This window comes from Xyrauchen texanus, chromosome 17, assembly GCF_025860055.1.
Source record: "Xyrauchen texanus isolate HMW12.3.18 chromosome 17, RBS_HiC_50CHRs, whole genome shotgun sequence".
Lineage (NCBI taxonomy): Eukaryota > Metazoa > Chordata > Actinopteri > Cypriniformes > Catostomidae > Xyrauchen > Xyrauchen texanus.
In genome coordinates, this window is record NC_068292.1 from 42,761,478 (window position 1) to 42,782,269 (window position 20,792).

At 37.4% G+C, this 20,792-nt stretch overlaps 1 protein-coding gene across 1 annotated transcript; it reads right to left on the reverse strand.

Annotated features, from left to right (window-relative positions):
* Positions 1-238: 238 nt before the first annotated feature.
* LOC127657699 (free fatty acid receptor 3-like) lies at positions 239-1,231 on the reverse strand. The gene has a single exon (XM_052146541.1). The coding sequence runs from the start codon at positions 1,229-1,231 to the stop codon at positions 239-241; it is 993 nt and encodes a 330-aa protein (XP_052002501.1).
* Positions 1,232-20,792: the final 19,561 nt, after the last annotated feature.

The following is a 20,792-nucleotide window of genomic DNA, read 5'->3' on the forward strand; positions in this document are numbered from 1 at the left end:
TACATACCGTTCTGGCCAGGATTTCTCAGCATTGTTAACTATAATCAGGACTGGTGGAACACCTTTAGTGACATAGTGACTCACGATTGGTAACTTGCTGAGTCAGTCATTGTCAGTGGAATATCAGAATGATATCAATTGGATATGTACCTGATTTGGCATTGACAATGCATGACTCAGAAAGAAATCTGGAAAAAAAAGACAATGGTACTCAGCAGGTCAATCTATGCGAAATTGTCTAGATATGTGAGCGGGACCAGTCATTAGAGCTTTGTGTTTTCTCCTCTATTTTTCCACAGCTCAATAGGGGGCAGCAGAGAGATGTGCCACTGCAGAGTCGGAGTAGCCGCATGACCAGCTTGCTCAAGATGTTATTGAAAATCTCTCTGAGGGCTGAGGAAGAGAAGTAGAATAAGAGTGGGTCGAGAGAGGCATTCAATGTGCTGACAAGTAGAGCATGTTCTCGCCACTCAGGGCTGTAGCCACCCACAAATCCCACCACATGTGATATGTTAAAGGGCATGAAACAGATAATGAAGACCAGAAGAGTGGCCAATGCCATCCCAATGGCCCTGATTCGCTTCTTCGGGTTCACGTTGGATAGATTGGAGAGGATGCAGATGCACTTAATGTAGCAGAAGCAGCAGATGAGGAAAGGCACACAGAAGAGCACAATAAAGAGTTCCAGACGGACTGGAAGGAGGATTTTGAGCTGTTCAGCGGTGAAGTCTTCATAGCAAGTGTTCCGTTTGGATGGATCGGTGACGTTGGGGTTGAAATGGTTATGGTATTGCATAATATAGACAATACTGCAATGCGCCGTGGATAGCACCCAGAATACAACGCTGGCTATCACTGCATTTCGGGGATTGCGGTTTAGCTTGTATTTTATGGGAAAGCTCACACTCAGGTAGCGGTCCACACTGATGGCCGCCAGGTGTAAGGTGTTGTTGTGGATGGTGCTGTAGAATATGAAACCATATAGCGGGCAGAGGAAGTACGGCAGTGTCCATTTCATGTTGGCCGCCTCTACCATGTGAAATGGGAGGACAAACAGGAGGATCAGGTCAGAGATATTTAAGCTGAGTAGTAGGACATCTATGGGTGTGGACCGCTTGCGAATCTTTCTGAAAAAGGTGTAGAAGGACAGGATGTTGGTAGGAAGACCAGTGATCAAAGTGAATCCATACACAGCTAACACCAGGTTACTGCGGCTCAATGTCCACACCATTGTCACCTTTTATGCAAAGTATAGAGCCCTGTAAAGGAGAAAGACAAGCTTTTTTAAATGTCTCATCTTGTACAGATTAAAGGTGTTGTAGGCCAACATTGTTTCAGGCAATTACAACAGAACTCAGAATGTGTAGGGCAATCTTTAACTTAAAAATTGTCATATTGTCAAATAAACCACCAATGTGGCAAACTACAGTGGCAAACCCTTTGGAATTACCTGCATTTATGTTCTGTATAAATACGTCTTAAAATCTGGTATGATCTTCATCTAAAGTACAATAATGAATAAACACAATCTGTTTAACTAATAACTCACAGATTATTATATTGTTCTTTTACATATTGAATACATCACTCAAAATCCACAGTGTAGGTTGTAAAAATTAAGTGAACCCCTAGGCTATTGACGTCAAGATAAGCTAATTTGATTCAGGCATTGGGAAACCTGACATTCGATTAATGAAACGAGATTGTAGGTGTGGATTAGAGATACTTTGACTTATAAAAAGCATTCTCGCTATTCCCAAGAAGCATCTGCTGACGTGGATCATGCCTCGCAAAAAATAGAGATCTTAGAAGACTTACGTTCAAGAATTGTTGCTTTGCATAATGCTATCTCTATGCACTCAGAAATTCCACCAAAGTTGCTCATTGTTCCACTAAAAAGAGTGTGTTGCTGGGGTATGGTTTAATGATGCATGTTAATATTCTCTCACCATTGTGTTCACAACAATCATAATAATAACACCATTCAGACAGTTAATTAGATAAGCATCTTCCCAAACCCATATTTAAGAACAAGTCTGTAAAACAAGAGTTATTCTCGTTAAGTCCTCATTTAATTGTTCTCTACAGGCACCAGTATCTTATCTATAAGTATCTACAAGAACTTCAGGGAAGTAAATCTATTTTTATTAAGTAAGTCACTTATCAAATACATTATAAAAAGATCAGGCAGCTCAAGATATGCATCAAAGTATCTCGCACTATCTGGTGTTATTGCTGAAAACAAATTCTGCAACATGCAGAGGAGGCTGAAAGAAAGATGTGGTCTCTGTGATTAGGGTGACATTCTCAGAGGCAGGGCCAGAAGGGTGGCATGGGGTGGCCACCCTAAAAAGCTGCCACCCTAAAAATGAGCTTTACCATCCCAACTCGGAACCCGCTTGTGTCCCGGAGATGGTTAAATATACATATGAAGTAAGTTTAGAATTAGGTCAAATACATTATAAATGGATCAGGCAGCTCAAGAAATGCATCAAAGTATCTCGCACTATCTGGTGTTATTGCTGACCAAAAATTCTGCAACACACTTTCAGAGAAGGCTAAAAGAAAGATGAGGTCTCTGTGGTTAGTCACATTCAATCTCCCTCATAGATAGCTGTGCATTGTGTAAACCTCACTCTCATGAACTCAAGAGGTGCACTAGCGACTGACGCTAGAGGCTGTAGCATTTAGCCTCCTTGTTAGAGCACCCGCCTCCCAAGCCGGAAACGGCCGTTTGAGTCCTGTTCGGAGTGGGGCGACCAGGGCTGGTTACAATGGTGCCGTGACCCGGATGGGAGTGAGGTTTAGGGGGGTTGAGTGTAATGGGAGCCAGCTGATAGATAGCTGTGCATTGTGTAAACCTCACTCTCATGAACTCAAGAGGTGCACTAGTGACTAACGCTAAAGGCTGTAGCCTTTAGCCTCCTTGTTATTGCACCCACCCCCATGCCGGTTTCGAGTCCCATTCGGAGCAGGGCAACCAGGGCCGGTTACACATACATACATATACATTTAGATATATGTATATAAACAGTCTATATAACAGAGTTGCCTGCATATTGATCCAGTTGGTATACCTTTGGTCATTTTGGATGAAAACATTGCAAAATTATTTGGCGTGGAATTAACTAGAAACACTTTTAATACAATAACACCCCACATGTGTGAAGATATAAGTCAACGTATGCTCCAGCAACATCTCTAAACAATGTATTTATTATTATTATTATTTTAGAAATGTAAATTTGAATAAATGTTTCCTTCTCACAAGCAATGATTTCTCACTTGTCAGTAGACAGACCAAATTAACCATCTGTCACACAGCTAAAAGATAAGACAACTCGCAAAATCCATATAACGTTTGCTATACGTGTACAAATCTAAACGAACATCACCTGTTTTTTTATACATTTTTCTAAATCTGCAAGACAAGATTTGTGTTCCTTTACTGAGTTATTGTAATGTGAATTCTGAAGTCTTATTTAAGAAACAATTTTTTTTTTTTCTGGAGCCTAAAGATTAGAGCATACATGAAGTTTCTGAGGCAAACATAACACAATTTACATTGTTTTAGCATTATAGCCCTCATTATAATGAACCAAACAAAAATAAGACAGACGGAGAATTGTTTCGTACCTCAATAATTCACTGCAGTACACCAGACCCAGAAGTGACAACGCCACACTCCTATTTAGCACTTTTAAAAATGATGTCATTGTGACATACCTACAGTATGGTGACAAAACAGGAAAGAAGCGACCCTTTTTATTTTTTTCACATATCGCGCACAAAAGGCTACATTTATTTTCCAAATGACAGTGTGGCCTCTGTTTTAGTCAAAACCTTTGTTTTTTAAAATCTGTAGTTATTAACCCTCCTGCTGTTCCTAACTTGCATGACTTTCTTCTGTGGAACACTAAAGGTGATTAGGCAGAATATCAGCTTCAGACACCATTCACTTTCATTGTATGGAAAAGGATTAAATTAACGTAAATGGTGTCAGATACTCTTATTCTGCCCGAAACATTTTGTGATCCATGGTAGACCATGCATCGTGACTATTATGTGATAGTCCACAAAACAATTAAAATAATTTTTAAATGCTTGCTTGCGATTAAGTGTTTTCTTTTCTTTGGTTTGTATAAGTTGTACAGTTGACACTTTTGTATTGTGTCAACTTCCCCTTAATTTACACTAAATTATCTGGCCCCATCTTGTGGCATCTTTTCTGCAATCTATTTTTATATTTAGTTTGTTTTAAATAGTTTATGTTTAAAGGATAGTTTGACCAGAAAAATAGAATTTCTGTGAACATTTATTCACTCTCATCCTGTTCCAAACCCGTATGACTGATTTCCGTAAAACATGAACAAAAGGCATACAGCTAAGCACAATGTTAGGGATTGACAGCCTCAGTCACCATTTACTTTCATTGAAAAAGCAACATGCAATGAAAGCGAATGGTGACTGAGGGTAACATTTGGTTTAGCATCTAACATTTTGTTGCCCATGGATGAAAGAAAGTCATACGGGTTTGAAACAACATGAGGGTGGATAAATGATGTCATTTTACATTTTGGTTGATCTATTTCTTTTAACACTGGTAAAGAACAAAACCATGCAAATGTAAATTATGTAAGAATTTATTTCTTACAACCTCCTGAACAAAATGTAAGTGACATCAAACCATTTCATTAAGAATTTGCTATTCATCATTATAGGGGAGATCGGGGCTTAAAGTACTTCAAAGAGTTCTCGTCAAAAAATCCTCCATGTGCAGCAATGAGAGCTTTGCAGATCCTTGACATTCTAGCTGTCAGTTTGTCTAGAAACTCAGGTGACCTTTCACCCCACACTTCCTGTAGCACTTGCATACCGGTAGTCACATAGATGTGTCTGTCTTGTCGGGCACTTCTCACACACCTTACAGTCTAGCTGATCCCACAAAAGCTCAATGGGGTTCAGATCCGTAACACTCTTTTCCAATTATCTGTTGTCCAATGTCTGTGTTTCTTTGCCCACTCAAACCTTTTCTTTTTGTGTTTCTGTTTCAAAAGTGGCTTTTTCTTTGCAATTCTTCCCATAAGGCCTGAAAGTCTTCTCTTTACTGTTGTACATGAAACTGGTGTTGAGCAGGTAGAATTCAATGAAGCTGTCAGCGGAGGACATGTGAGGCGTCTATTTCTCAAACTAGAGACTCTGATGTACTTATCCTCTTGTTTAGTTGTACATCTGGTCTTCAACATCTCTCTGTCCTTGTTAGAGCCAGTTGTCCTTTATCTTTGAAAATTGTAGTGTACAATTTGGCAATTTTAAGCATTGTATAGCCTTAAAAAACATTTTTATATATGAATGTTTCTGTATTATTGCATTTATTCTCATTATTTCATACTCATTATTTTTTATTCACTTCTTTAAAATAACATTTGTTATTCCTTCTACAAATCATCAGATTTATTGAAGTCATTTTGCATCAGCTGGATCTCACTGCACCATTGACTTCCAAACAAATAAATGGTGAGGAATATCAATGTCTATCTAGCAAGTCAGTCCACAGTCGGCCATCTTTGAAACGCTCTCGGGACACTATTTCCAGTTATACAAGTGCAGCGCCTATCTACTTGGAGAAAGACCAAAATCTCAAAAACGGTAGGTCAAGATTACGATCAAAGTACATTCTTCAAATCAGCACTAAAATCGGACAATACTGGAATCATAAATTGTGCTTCTTTAACTCTGAATTACACACAAAAATAAAAAATAAAATTCCCGGCTTGTATAGCTAGTGCGCATGTGCTTCTAGAGTTGATTGACAGGCGATGTCTGTATCTAAAAGGTGATTGGCTCTTTTAACTGTAAGGTGGGACTTCCTTTCTACATCCGTTGACCGTTGGGTGCACAAGAGCTCGTTGGTTGAGTGTTCCAATTTGTCCCATTCATTTTAATAGAAGTGGCCTGTCTCTGCTAAATAATCTCTGGAAATATTCACTGGAGTAAAAGTGTGACCAGTTTTTCTTATATTTGATTATTTCTTGCTAGACCAGTCAAGGACTAATTTTACTTGAAGTCATTAGCATTTTCCATATCATTAACATACAAATAAAAGAGCTTAATTAATTACATTAGGTGGGTCTCCTTCATACTCAAATGCGCAATGCATCCACAAAAGCTCCATAGCGAATCGCACTAATTGAGCAGCGTTACAAGAAGCATCTGTGAGCACAAAGCTGAATAAATAGTTGTGAAAGGACGAACAGTGGCACTCCTTTATTTATCATTTAGTAGTCAAGCTCTGCCAGCCATCCTAATTCATTTGGATTTTGTTGAAGTCTTCCTGTCCGTGGAAAAACACATCATTGTGTTTTATTTTCAGACAATTGAGTGCAATAATTGATTCCATAGCAGCATTGTTCCGATGGATGACATTCACACTATGGCCCATTCAACAGCCACGGTTCTCACATGACTACTGTTTGTCAGAGACAAAAAGATCAGCCGTTTTATAAATAATGTGGTCTCCAAATAAAAAAAAACAATAAAAAGTGAGGAATGGCTGAACATTTGTTTCATTCCACCAGAGAAACGTTGTGCATTGTAGGAAAGGGTTATTTGAAGTGTAGATAGTGTTGCAATTTCTCAGCATCTTTGTCTGCCTCTGTGGGCCAAAGAAAGAACAATATGCTTTATTTGATATAAATCTAAAGGCTCTTTCACATGACTTAAGTCAACGTTGCCCAATGCAATGAAATCTGTGGAGTAAAGCGTAAGCTACAGCGTTCTCCCAAGCATTGTTACACGGCACTCAACTTTAAAACTATTTCAAATTTGAGTAATTTGGCCAGTGAACTTGAACTTTGAGGTGCTCCAGATGAACTACCAGACAATTAAGCATGACCAGTCAAACATTTGAACAGACTTACTCATAATTAATAATAGTAAAGTTAGTATTTTCACGTGAAAGGCATTTTCATATATTCATAGACTTAGGCTCTCTCACAAAACCTAGTGAGCTGCCTTGTAGCCTACTGCCTATATAGGCAGCTACCTTTTGAGACAGCATTTTAACCAAACATTTTACTTTATGAGTGACTGATTTGGAACAATCTACATTGGCAGTAACTCTTCACAAACTAAAATTATGCTCCGCATGTGAGACTTGACTCGCATTTGATTTATATGGATTAATATGGATTTTAAAATGTGGCTTAGTTTACAGCATGTTACTATTATATGGTACTATCATAAATAATTCATAATCATTCTGCCTAATTTTTGGAAAAGCTGTCACATCGGTAATAGGGCTGTCGCCAGGGCTGGGACACTTTTACAGTACGGACAGCCTTATTCGGCCTACAGTGCACCTACACTGCAAAATATTTCTTTACTTGACAAGCAAATTGGCATAAGATTTTAAGTCTTGTTTTTTTGTTTTAAGAATGTTTAGATAATTTTACAGGAAAACAAGACAAAATACTTTTTTGCATTGTATGATCTCTTAAAATACTGCCTACAGAGGCCATTCACTACATCTATTTTATTCAATATAGCCACAGCTTACCTGTCTCACATGCATTGGCTGTTCATGAATGGATGAATTCCTGACAATAGTTGAGGGCTAGTATGACACACTCTAATCTGTCTGTGCATGTCCGTAGACCTGTTGCTATGCATCACATTTGCAGATCGACTGTTCACATGCATTGGTTGGAGGGTGCACGCCTGCTGCCTGCACTCCAGTGGCAGCCACTCGAACTTGGCCGGCTGTAGCACCAGAGGTGGTGGCTCCTGGCCAGCTTTGTTGAGCTGCTGAATGGGTTGAGAAGGTCTGGACTGAGCTCCAGTGTTCTGCCACATGGCTTGAGTCTGCTGGATTCGGTTGGTGAATGGGTTTTCTGTCCGGGTGATGTGGTGGCAAAGGACTTCCTGAGTAAGAGGAACGGCTGCATGTGGTCTGATGCCGTTTGCATCGTTGGATGGCTTGTGCACACCTGAGGCTGGTTGTTCACTTCAACGGGGTGATATATGTTCCTGGAGGTAGACCTATGTGGATTGGATTCCGAGCCTGAGGAATTTGGTTTTGAAATATAGCATGCCTCGGAGCGGTCTGGCTTTGGGATTGTACTTGTGGCCATGGCGTTTTTGCACTTGTCTCTGCACATTCAGGTCCATCTGAGAGTGATTTAGCACTACGTTGTTAGCATTCGGTCTATGGAGGTCTCTTTTTTCGGGGAGCAGAAGCAGCCTGGGTCAACCCAAAAACAGGTTCAATTTCCCTGGATCTTGGACCAGAGCCGCCCCCCTGTGCATCTTGTTGTGGCAATCTAGGCAGCTGGTTTGTAAATCCACTGCTTTCAGAATTGTCAACTTGGCGGTTGGGGTACACCGGTGTTCACTGCAAACGGTCCTAAGGCATCTGGTGGGGATTTGTGCTGGTGTTTAATGAGGGCTCGTTGAAAAATTTGTTTGCCTGAGTTGGGTTAGAATTTCATAGTTGCTCTTCTATTCAGGACCACAAGTTGGCGGCACGGTGTTTAGCAATGCTGCAGTTGGTAGGGTGCGAGTAGCTAGTCTTAATGAGTCCACTGGGTTGAGAGCCATTGGTCAAAGGTTCAGAGTTTAACAAGCCAGTCTGAGAGAGCTTTTAATTGGTGTGTTGATGCCGTAACTGTAAGCGCAGCGTAGTTCTAGTGGGAAGTCTAGCAGCTGTACATCATTGCACCATTAGCTGGGTAATTCCCAGCCAATCGCATGTAAGCTATTGCTTTACAAGTCTGCTCACAATCTATCACATTGCTGTTTCAGTGTGCTAACACACCAACCTCCTCCACCCCACCACCACCAGTTGAGTCCCATCCTGCATGGGGGTAGACTCCTTGCCCCTGCCTCCTATCTCCGGCAGGATATGACGGTTCAGAGTACAACTTCTTCGGACCACCAGATGGGGCCTATGCCAAAGAGAGCAATTACTTTTCTGTTTTATATTCATCAAATAAATATCATCTTAAATTTCACTCAAGTCTGAGAGTCTTCCTGATAGAATGCAATTTCACTCTGATCAGTGTGTTGCTGGATCTCCGGACTTGGCTGGTTTGGTTCTTGAGGATATGTGTTCAAGTTGACATGCACTGTTTGAGGTTGTGCACTGTTGAACTGGTCGGTGTGTGGCAGTGTATTGAAGTTTACATGAACTGTTGGGGCAATCGCACCAGGCTGAGAATTACCCGTTTGAATGAGAATATTAGGATTTTGTTGGCCAGGCTGTGGGAACGATCTGGAGTTCTGAAGGCCATTGTTTGGATTAGTGTTTGGATGCCCTTTGTTTGGGAGCGCACTGAAGTTGTGTTGGAATACATCTGTGTTCAGATGGCTATTATGAAGCTGTGGGCTGGAGTTGCTAGGCCTGTTTTGTGTCATTGAGTTGATGTTCTCATCATTGTTATTGGGAAGAATGGTGAAGAGGGTGGTTTCCATTGACAAGAGCTCTGTATATAAATGAAAATGAGTAAATATTATTCCTCGTGTTCATGTTAGTGAAAGCCCTAAAGGTATGGTTATTGATTCTAACACACAATTTAGCAGAATTTAAGATTGGAGAAAGTAGCACATTTCATGTCTTGGTTGGTTCATGCCAATGGCATGTCTCTGTCAGTCTCTGATCAACTGCAAATATAATTATATGAGACTCTTAGACTCTTTAGCATCATAAAACAAAACGACAGCATATTTTTAAAAAAGGAGATGCTTTACTGTTTCTTTGCACAATAATAACAAAGTTAATTATGATGAAGGCAATAGCACAGGCTACAATGATCCCTGCCACTGCCCAAACACTGAGACAGGTACCTGTGAAGCAGGTGAGAGGGGGAAATGGGGGCGAAGGGTGTAAAAGCAGAAGAGTTTGTTAATAATAACAGGATTTGTACAATTCTAAAGAACATGTTGTCATGCTTACCTGTGGAAAAGAACTGGACAGAAAATGACAACAAACCTACTAGGGTTTTCTGTGTGCTGTTTTTGTGGTTCTATGTGTTTTAGGTGATTTATATCACACTGATTCGAGGTTACTAAAGGGGCATTTACAACGAACAAGTCAGCACTCTTTTTCCATTTTTTCCGCCATATAAACGTGCTTTGTGGACGCATCCCAGCTGTTTACAGGATCTCACGCATGTCAACAAGGTTTCTGCAAGTCTGATAAAAAGTCTTTAAAAGTCTTAAATTGCCCTTTTGCAAATTAAGGCATTAAAAAGGTCTTAAATCACAGCCACAGGTCTTAAATTCATACGGTCATGGTTTTAAATGTTGCATGAGGAATTGATTTGTCATTGCAGTTTTAAAGTGAATAGTTATTTCTGGGCATGCATAGCCCCCATACCAAATTTGCGGTCTCTAGGACAAACTCTATAGCGCCACCACCAGTTCAAAAATGCACTTTTCTTTTGCGCATATCTTTTGAACCATTTCTCCTAGAAACAAAATGATATGGCAGATGCTATTTGCACCCTGGTGCAAATAATGGCCACAACCCTGGTGCAAATAGTGTCCAATACTATTTGCACCCATATTAAAATACTAACATTCAGTATGGGCACCTCTGCAGTGTGCTTGTTTTTATTTAGAGTCCCACAGACAAACTACATTAACCCCTAAACCTAACCTTAACCTTAGAAAAAATAACCTTGGTTTTACTACAGTAACCATGGTTTCCCTTGGGAACGAGTGCGATGGATCAAACCCTTCTGTGCACTCCCCGACATTCACTGTGACCAAATCACTGCGATGAAATCAACATTTATAGGAAATATTAAGAGTGGAAACAGGAAATCAGATGGGAAAAGGAGAGGGACAAAACACAGATTCATGAGGCTGACGAAAAACAAGAAGTTTGGCAATATCTCTGCAACAGTTTGTCAAAATTAAACTTGTTATATTTCATCAGGACCATGATCTAAGTGTGCATGGACATTTTGGTGGGTCAAGAAATGTGAAAAATTGCTATTTTTGCCAGTAACTTTTGAACTGTATGTCCTAAAATGATTAATGATTCCTTGGTTTATGAGGATTTGATATATTTGCCATATATTATTTTTCTCATATAAGCCTCTCCAGCGGTATTGATTTTTATTTGTATTCAAAATGTAAATATATTTTGAATGCATTGTCATATTTAGAAGAAATTTGGTATGCATCATTGCTATCATGTCCTGAACGTACCTGAGCAGTTTGGAGACAGCGCCACGTATAGTTCAAAAGATAATGCACACTTGTGTCTTTTTGCCGTTCGTGAATCATGTCAACTGAGTGACACGGAGTAAAATTCTGTTTTACTGGCTAATCTAAGGACAAGTGATTTACATTGCAGGATCAATGGCAAGTTCTCATAGCAAAAGAAAAGAAAATCATTTATGCTCCTTTTGTTGAGCTTCTAGATTTAATGACTAAAATGTATTTGAAAAAAGTTTGATGGTGATCACTTATTCCAGAGCTTTTAGGTGTATTTTTGGGTGTTGTAGAGGAATATAGCTGATATAATGGGTCTGATCAGATGGTAAAAGTTATTTCAAAATTCTGGTGGTTAGGGGCAGATGTATTCAAGCCTTATTGTGATATGTAAATAAATTAGAAAGTAATGGAGATCAGTTAATTTGCATTTTTACACTTTAAAGTGTTAATGCTGTATACATGTGACTGTTTTTGTGCTCCCTAGGCATTTACATTTAGAGATTGATGCGATGACACATTCCCTTAAATTTACAACTTAAAATTCCTTTAGATGGTCTTAAAAATGTCTTTAATGAAGTCTTAAATTTAGCTTCATAAAACCTGCTTTATGAGTTGCAATGCACTGCGTCTAGCTTTTTTTTAGTGAATGGCCTGAATGGCCACAATGATGTAGTTGGAATGTTTCTATATGGTTGCTAGAGTGTTTGGGGTGATTTCTAGGTGGTTGCGTAGCAGAAAAGTCAAAAGACAGACCCTCAATTCTCTATGATATTCTGGTCTCTTGATATGATTTGGGTCCCTCCTTCAAAGACGGTCTATGGGATATCTTAGCTTGTTATCCACTAGGCCATCTGTTTGCTTCGAAAATTAATTGAACACCTCTCATTCAACAAGAGCTGCGTAATTTGAAATCCCTGAACCTAAATGTGAGCAATAGATTACAACGGTGTGGTAACAATAACCAGGGCTGGACTGGGACGAGAAATCGGCCTGGGATCTTACATAGCAACTGGCCCAAATAATGTTGTTGGGGGGGGGTTGCTGTCCTTTTCTGCATATCGTGGCGCCGTTTTTTGGTCCGTTCTGCGTAACGCAACGGATCATTGTAGCTTATCGCGGCCCATTCGGTCCATTTCGCAGACAGTCCCAATGGCCAGTCCTCCCCTGATCGGCCCCAAAGTAAGTTGGCCCACTGGGAAAATGCCCGGTATGCCAGATTACCAGTCCAACCCTGACAATAACTTATAAACATTTAAGACAGACCTATTGTGAGCTCTGAGGTTGTAAATCCATAGTATCTGCATCTATTGAAGCCATCAGTCCACGTTAAATAGTGGAATTCCTGGTGAAGAACTACATTACCCAAGATGCTAGAGAAAGATCCACCAATCAGAGAATCACAGTGAACAAAGCATGCCAAATGAGCTCTGCAGCAACTGTCCCCTCCCATAGCGCACTCAAACTACTTATAACCTTTAATATATTGTTTCTATACCAATAAACAACAACTTTAAACCAAAAGTTTTTTTTTATTTTTATTAATTGGATTGTCATTCGGGCTTGTTAAGGACACAGTCTTGTTCCTTTTGCATTTTTGCCTGAATTTCAAATACATATTTTGCTGTGAATGTTGTGATTCAATTGACTTGTCGCTGGAATCTTATGAGTCTAAGGGGTTTTTCCTTTGCAAGCACCACTAATAATAGGAGAAATAAATACAGACAGGGCAAATAAATAAATAACTGTACAGAAACAATAGTGAAGCAAGAAAATGGGAGAAAGTATTCAGCAAAAAAAGAAAAGCATGGTAGACAGATGAAAATTATGAATCCTTCCAGTGTGTTGACACTTGAATTTATCAATCCAGGGTAGATTACTCCCTCTACGGTCAAGAAAATAAATGTCAGGCCACAAAATGAGCCGACATGAGAATCAGTCAAAGAAGCGTCATAAACAGCCGTTAACTCACCCACAATGGCCGCGACTATCTGCTGCTTTGATCTGCCCCCGGTGATGTCATTCTGAGCTATGCAGACATAACGGCCACTCAGATTGGTCGAGAAGATCTGCAGACTCAGCACGCCACTGCCCGATTGGCCGGCGGTCACTGGCTGGCCGTTCAGTTCCCATGAGAACGAGGCAGTAGGCAAAGAGGTGGACGAACAGGTAAGAAGAACGCCTGCCCGACTGTGCCTCCTTTACCCCAATCCACACTAACCTCTGTGCCCGCTGTCCAGCTTTTGAAAACAAAAGACAAACCCCTTGATGCACCAATTATTCTTGGTACAGACAAAAGTAAAAACAACCCAAATAACAAATAAAATTAACAAACATGTTTTAATGTTTCTTAAAAATAAAATACAATTTTGAGATTTATAATAATATCTAATGATTTTTTTTTATTATTTAGTTTTGAGTTCATCTGTGTGCAAGTGTACTCCTAAAAGTTTACAAACATAACTTTTAGCAGATGTATTTAAAAATCACAACCGGTGTGGCCTGGGTAGCTCAGCGAGTATTGACGTTGACTACCACCCCTAGAGCAGACTACACAGTCTGCGTAGGGCACCAACTCCCTAGGGGTGCACCAGAAAGTCAACTGGCTGCCCTTACTTGCACATTATACGTTATTCAAGGACCCGAAAGCAGGTGCGGAACACAGATGATAGCTTCACGCACATATCACGCAAACCACCCCCCCGTCCACCTAGAACTCTGCGTAGGACATCAATTTGGCCAGCGGCGGCCCTGTGAGTGACTCCAGCCAGGTCTCCTAAGCTACCAAATTGGCCCGGTTGCTAGGGAGGGTAGATTAAAATGGGGTAACCTCCTCATGGTCGCGATTAGTGGTTCTCGCTCTCAATGGGGTGTGTGGTAAGTTGTGAGTGGATGGTGGAGAGTAGCATGAGCCTCCACATGCTGTGAGTCTCCGCGGTGTCATGCACAACGAGTCATGTGATAAGAGGCACGGACTAACCATCTCGGAAGCGGAGGCGACTGAGACTTGTCCTCCGCCACCCAGATTGAGGTGAGTAACCGTGCCACCACAAGGACCTCCTAAGTAGTGGGAATGGGGCATTCCAAAATGGAGAAAAAAGGGGATAAAAAAAAAATCACAACACAGGAAAAAATACTGTTGATTCATCTTGCAATCTTGCGTATCCAAATTTTTGTCCAATAAAGTAAAATGTTTCAATAAAATCTAGTGAACGCTAGTAAATAATGACATCATTTTCATTTTCTGGGGGTAAACTATCCCTTAAAAGACATGTCACCTTTAGTAGCATTGCTAGCAACAATTGTAGCATTGTTCGGACTCACCAAACACCTTGAGCTGAACTGAACGGGTGTTTCCACCAAGTCCAGTGGCAGGAGAAGGTTCCACTTGAGACAGAGAAGTTTCCAGAATCACAGAGCTGGCTGTTATTGATCTTAAGCTGATTGGCTGTGACAGAGATTCTGCCCTGGTACTCTAGGACTGGTATTACAACAGGCTGTCCAATCGCCCACATCGCCAGTGTCATCTGTCCACCATTGGTCCATCTGATGAAGGACGTGTCAGACACGGTCTGCTCTGTAAAGATGGCATCTCTGATGCCACCAATACTGGTGATTTCTCAAACTGAACTGAAACAGGGTCCAGACACACAGCGACCAAAGGCAGACCTGATGGAGAAGAGTTTATAACAACAACTGTATTTGATAAATTCATACAGTGGTGCAAAACAAATATATGGACATTAAAAAAGTCTGAATGTCATTGTATTTAATCACAAAATATTAAACAAAGCAGCATATGCAAAGTAGTGGTGCTCAAGTTTTTCTACTTTTTTGAGAAATTTTTCTCAAGGATTTTAATCAGCAGGTGTCTAGGTGATTTTAAGTGGATGTATACTCTTAATAAATGGCACTTGGTTTGACATTTTTTATATAATCTAATGACATTCATACATTTTTAAGTGTGACTTTTGTGTCCAAATACACTGTAAAATGTATTCCTTAATTAAAAAAAAATATTAGTATGTTGAATTTAACCAAAATGTTGAGTTGATGACATTTTCAAACAAATAGCTCCCATAACTAATGTAATTTAAGTAAAATTACTCAAAATTACTCAATGTTCTGTTAGGCATGCGCACTGGACGGCAATTTCCCCTCCCACGCGCGCAGACGCACATGACTGAGAATTCGACGTTCTTCCTCGGTAAATGCAAGATATTATCTTATAATTTAAACCTCGTTTTCTGCTTTATTTTGTTTTATCCCCTTAATGATCGTTAGATATTTTTTTTGCACTTTGTTGTTTTCATGCTGTTTTGTGTAACGTATTAGTTCATGTTAAAAACGTACACAAACACGTTATTCACTGTGCGTCATTTGAAGGCATTTCTGTTAAAACTAGTCTTTGCCTGCTTCATATCTGTAAAATTAGCTGACTGGTTGCATATTAAATATTTTAGAAATGTGTATTTTTTGATGGGCACGAGTATGGGAATACTGGAATATAGTTATATAACTGATGACTGGTCACGATTATGCGATATGATTTATTACAGAATTTTAAATTAGTTGACAACTCTGTAAAATGGGAAACCTTTGTATATTTGTGATTGTTACGGAATAGTTTTCGGCATCACGCAACATATACCCGGGAGTGCTGTTCGCGCCACTTTTTAGAACGCGGCAACGCAGGAAGACATGGACGCATTCACTCTAGAGCGCGCGCAATCCAGCCTGGTTCTGTTAAAGCAGGGTTCCTCAATATCTGGCCCGCGAGAGACTTGTTCACTCAAAATCATTGACAATTTTACGAGACAAACTTCCAAAGAAAGGTGTAGACACAGAGCACGTAAAAAAATTAAAAATAAAAATAAAATAAAAAAACAATATCACCCCTGTACGTTAGGCGGCGCTGTTACTATTCTACAAGCATTAAATACCAACCAGTCTCCTGCCCAGCTGTCAGTGCTAGAGAATATATCGAACGCTGTTAAAGCATTTATTTACCTAATTTGGCATAACTGTTTCATTGTGCTCTTTCCATGGTGTTAATGCATTCTGAGGAGTATATAATCTGTGTTTTTATGCGAGTGAGATGAGTAAAGAGCGCTGTTGCATAAATATACGTCCTATTTATATTTGCACATGTATTTTGCAACGAGTATATTACAAACGGACTCCCAAAGCCAACTCATGTTTTTCTATTTATATATATTATATAATAACCCTGAAGAAAAAAAAAAAATTAGACATAGTCTAGTATTCATAAGAAAACACTGGCTCACTGACTTTTCTTAATTGATTGATTGCAATACTGTGTTATATTATCATTAAGAACAATAACAATATTAATGCTGATAGGTCTAATAATTGAGTCTGTAATTAGAGACAGTGCAGTTGACTGGCATGGAGGACATGGAGATCCAGATTCTTCATTAAAGGGTTTTTCTTCTTTTTTTCCAGCAGGAAAAGTTGTGTAGTTTTGTGTATCTATATACAAACAAAATGTACATAATTGTTTGAATAAATAAAACAGGCTACTGTTACAGAGAAAAATAACTAATAAAATAATTACAGTTTAATAATAAAAACAACAATGTAGTAGTAATAATAATAGCAGCACAAACACTTTGTCATTACATCAAGGACCGTGGCCATTGACTTTATTGTTGACAGAATTTGGCCCTTGGTGAAAACTAATTAGGGAAACCTGTTTTAAAGTAACTTTTTAATTTGACATTAAAAACGCAACAATGTCAAGCCGGTTGTGGCTAAAAGAGTACGAGTGCTTATTATGATTATTATGGTAGTCTGCAGGCACCAAAATAAAAGGGGTCATTCTGTGGTGCTCTTCAGCAGACCCCATCATAACCACCTCTAGAGTATTATTATCATTATTATTATAATTTATATCTTATTTAAATATAAATTGGCACAAAAAAAACACATGCAGGTTTTTCCAAATTGTAAAGGCATTTTTATCTAATTTATTTACTTTTTTTGGAGTTTGCACAGTGCCTATCCTGCAAATGCTCTGTACCTTGTTTTAGGTCCAGATATAATGTTGTCATGCAGCAGAGAGCTGCAAGAGGTTTAAGTCTTAAGAACAGATTATATTTTAAAGGCATAATTTTATTACTGTGTTGTTCTTAAAGAGTTACAAAAAAGTGTGTTATTTGAACTATAAAAATGGTTCAGTTTACTTAAAGAGAATGTGGAAATTGATTGCATGTAGTATTGTAAGTGTACGCAATTTAAAATGATTTCAGATTTGTATTAATTTAAATGACTTAATAGAGTAATCTTACTAATAAATAATTGGTAAGGTTACTAATTAATTTATCGTAAATTGACAAAAAAAACAATTATGTTAACTTTAAATGTACTATTAAGTTTAATTTAGAATATCAAGTTCACATTACTTACATAGGAACATTAATATAATTCATTCATTTTAGCTAATAAGTTTACTTTGCAAAAAATAAGGCAATCGGTTTCCTTAATTTTTTTTTAAGTAAACTGAACATGTCGAATTTGACAGTGTCATTTTTGGGGCCCCTGGTATGTCATTTATGCAGTTGAAATTGCTTTTGTATGGGTGTGGCATGTGAAGACACACAGTGACGCATTTAATTGTATAAGAACTTAAAATAGTAAAAACATTACACAACAAAACAATACAAATATTCAAACAATGCTCAACTGGGTGTGACCACAGGCTTTTCAAACCTTTGACATTTTTATGCACCAGTGTGTGGTGTTCTGCAATTGGTAATAATTAAAATGTATTTATTGTGAAGCCCTATTTTATGAACTTGTTCTTTATTAAGTAGGGTACTACAGGGCCACCCTTAAGGACATTTATTTTGTTTTGGTTCCAACTGGAAGAAAAAAAGAAAAACACTTCTTATTACCATATACCTAGTATACCGAAAAACACTTCTGTATACTTTTACACACACACACACACACATATATATATATTTAGATCTATAGATGTGTATATATATAAATACTGTATACCTTTACACACACACACACACATATATAAATATATATATATATATATATATATATATATATATATATATACTGTATACTTTTACACACATATATATATATATATATATATATATATATATACTGTATACTTGTACACACAGCATATATTTAGATCTATATATATATATATATACTGTTTACTTGTACACACACATATATATATATTTAGATCTATAGATATATATATATATATATACTGTATACTTGTACACACACGCATATATATATATTTAGATCTATAGATATATATATATATATATATATATCTGTATACTTGTACACACACATATATATATATTTAGATCTATAGTATATATATATATATATACTGTATACTTGTACACACACATATATATATATATATATATATATATATATACTGTATACTTGTACACACACACACATATATATATATATACTGTATACTTGTACACACACATATATATATATTTACTGTATACTTGTACACACACATATATATATTCTGTATACTTGTACACACATATATATATATATACTGTATACTTTTACACACACATATATATATTTATATATATATTTAGATCTATTGATGTGTATATATATAAATACTGTATATCTTTACACACACACACACATATATATATATATATATATACTGTATACTATATAATGTATACTTTACATATATATATATATATACTGTATACTTTTACACACACGCATATATATATATTTAGATCTATATATATATATATATATACTGTTTACTTGTACACACACATATATATATATATTTAGATCTATAGATATATATATATATATATATACTGTATACTTGTACACACACGCATTATATATATATTTAGATCTATAGATATATATATATATACTGTATACTTGTACACACACACACACACATATATATACTGTATACTTGTACACACACACATATATATATTTACTGTGTATTTCTACACACACATATATATATTCTGTATACTTGTACACACGCATATATATATATATTTAGATCTATTGATGTGTATATATATAAATACTGTATATCTTTACACACACACACACACACATATATATATATATATATATATATATATATATACTGTATACTTTTACACACACACACATATATATATATATACTGTATACTTTTACACACACATATATATATATATATATATATATATATATATATATATATATACTGTATATTGTACACACACTGCCAATCACCGGCACTAGATTTGGGCACATCAAGCATGCTACATGCTTATCACTGACTTTGACGAGATTAACCCCTTAGGTATCAAAATTTGGTACCGCTAAATTCGGTCTGTGCCTAAAACGTATCGAACTCGATACCCAGCCCTAAAAATAATTTATTACTGTACTCCTATAATTGATTATACTGTAATAATCTCACCTGTAGTAAGCTCATATATCCTCTGGGGAAGTTACTACAACCTTTAAAATGAGAAAATATCATGTTGGTGAATTTTAGTGATTTTATTTTTTTCTAAAATAATTGATTAATGTACTTGTGTAGTTGATGATACTGTAATGATCTCACCTGTAGTAAGTTCATATATCATCTAGGAAGTCACTACAGCCTTTAGAATGATAAAATATCACAAATATTGCATCAAGCCCGGTAAAATGTAGCCAAACTTTTGATATTTTCCACATCTGTCACATGTATGGGGTTTGAGACACATACACACTACAGCCTCATGTTTGAGCCGCCTAACTGGTGTAAACTGATGTTTGTCATTGATGCCTAAACACAGCCAATCGCCGGCACTAGATTTGGGCACATCAAGCATGCTACATGCTTATCACTGACTTTGACGAGATTAACCCCTTAGGTATCAAAATTTGGTACCGCTAAATTCGGTCTGTGCCTAAAATGTATCAAACTCGATACCCAGCCCTAAAAATGATTTATTACTGTACTCCTATAATTGATTATACTGTAATAATCTCACTTGTAGTAAGTTCATATATCCTCTGGGGAAGTTACTACAACCTATAAAATGAGAAAAGCCCGGTAAAATGTAGCCAAACTTTTGATATTTTCCACATCTGTCACATGTATGGGGTTTGAGACGCATACACACTACAGCCTCACGTTTGAGCCGCCTAACTGGTGTAAACTGATGTTTGTCATTGATTCTTTCTAAAATAATTGATTAATGTACTTATGTAGTTGATGATACTGTAATGATCTCACATGTAGTAAGTTCATATATCATCTAGGAGTCACTACAGCCTTTAGAATGATAAAATATAATTTTAGTGATTGTTTTCTAAAATAATTGATTACTGTACTTATATAGTTTATCATACTTTAATATTTTACCTGTAGTACGTTTATATATATCCTCTAGGAATATACTACAGCCTTTAAAATTAGGAAATATAATTTTAGTGAATATGTTTTCTAAAATAATTTAGTATTGTACTATAATTGATTATACTGTAATGATCTCACCTGTAGTCAGTTCATA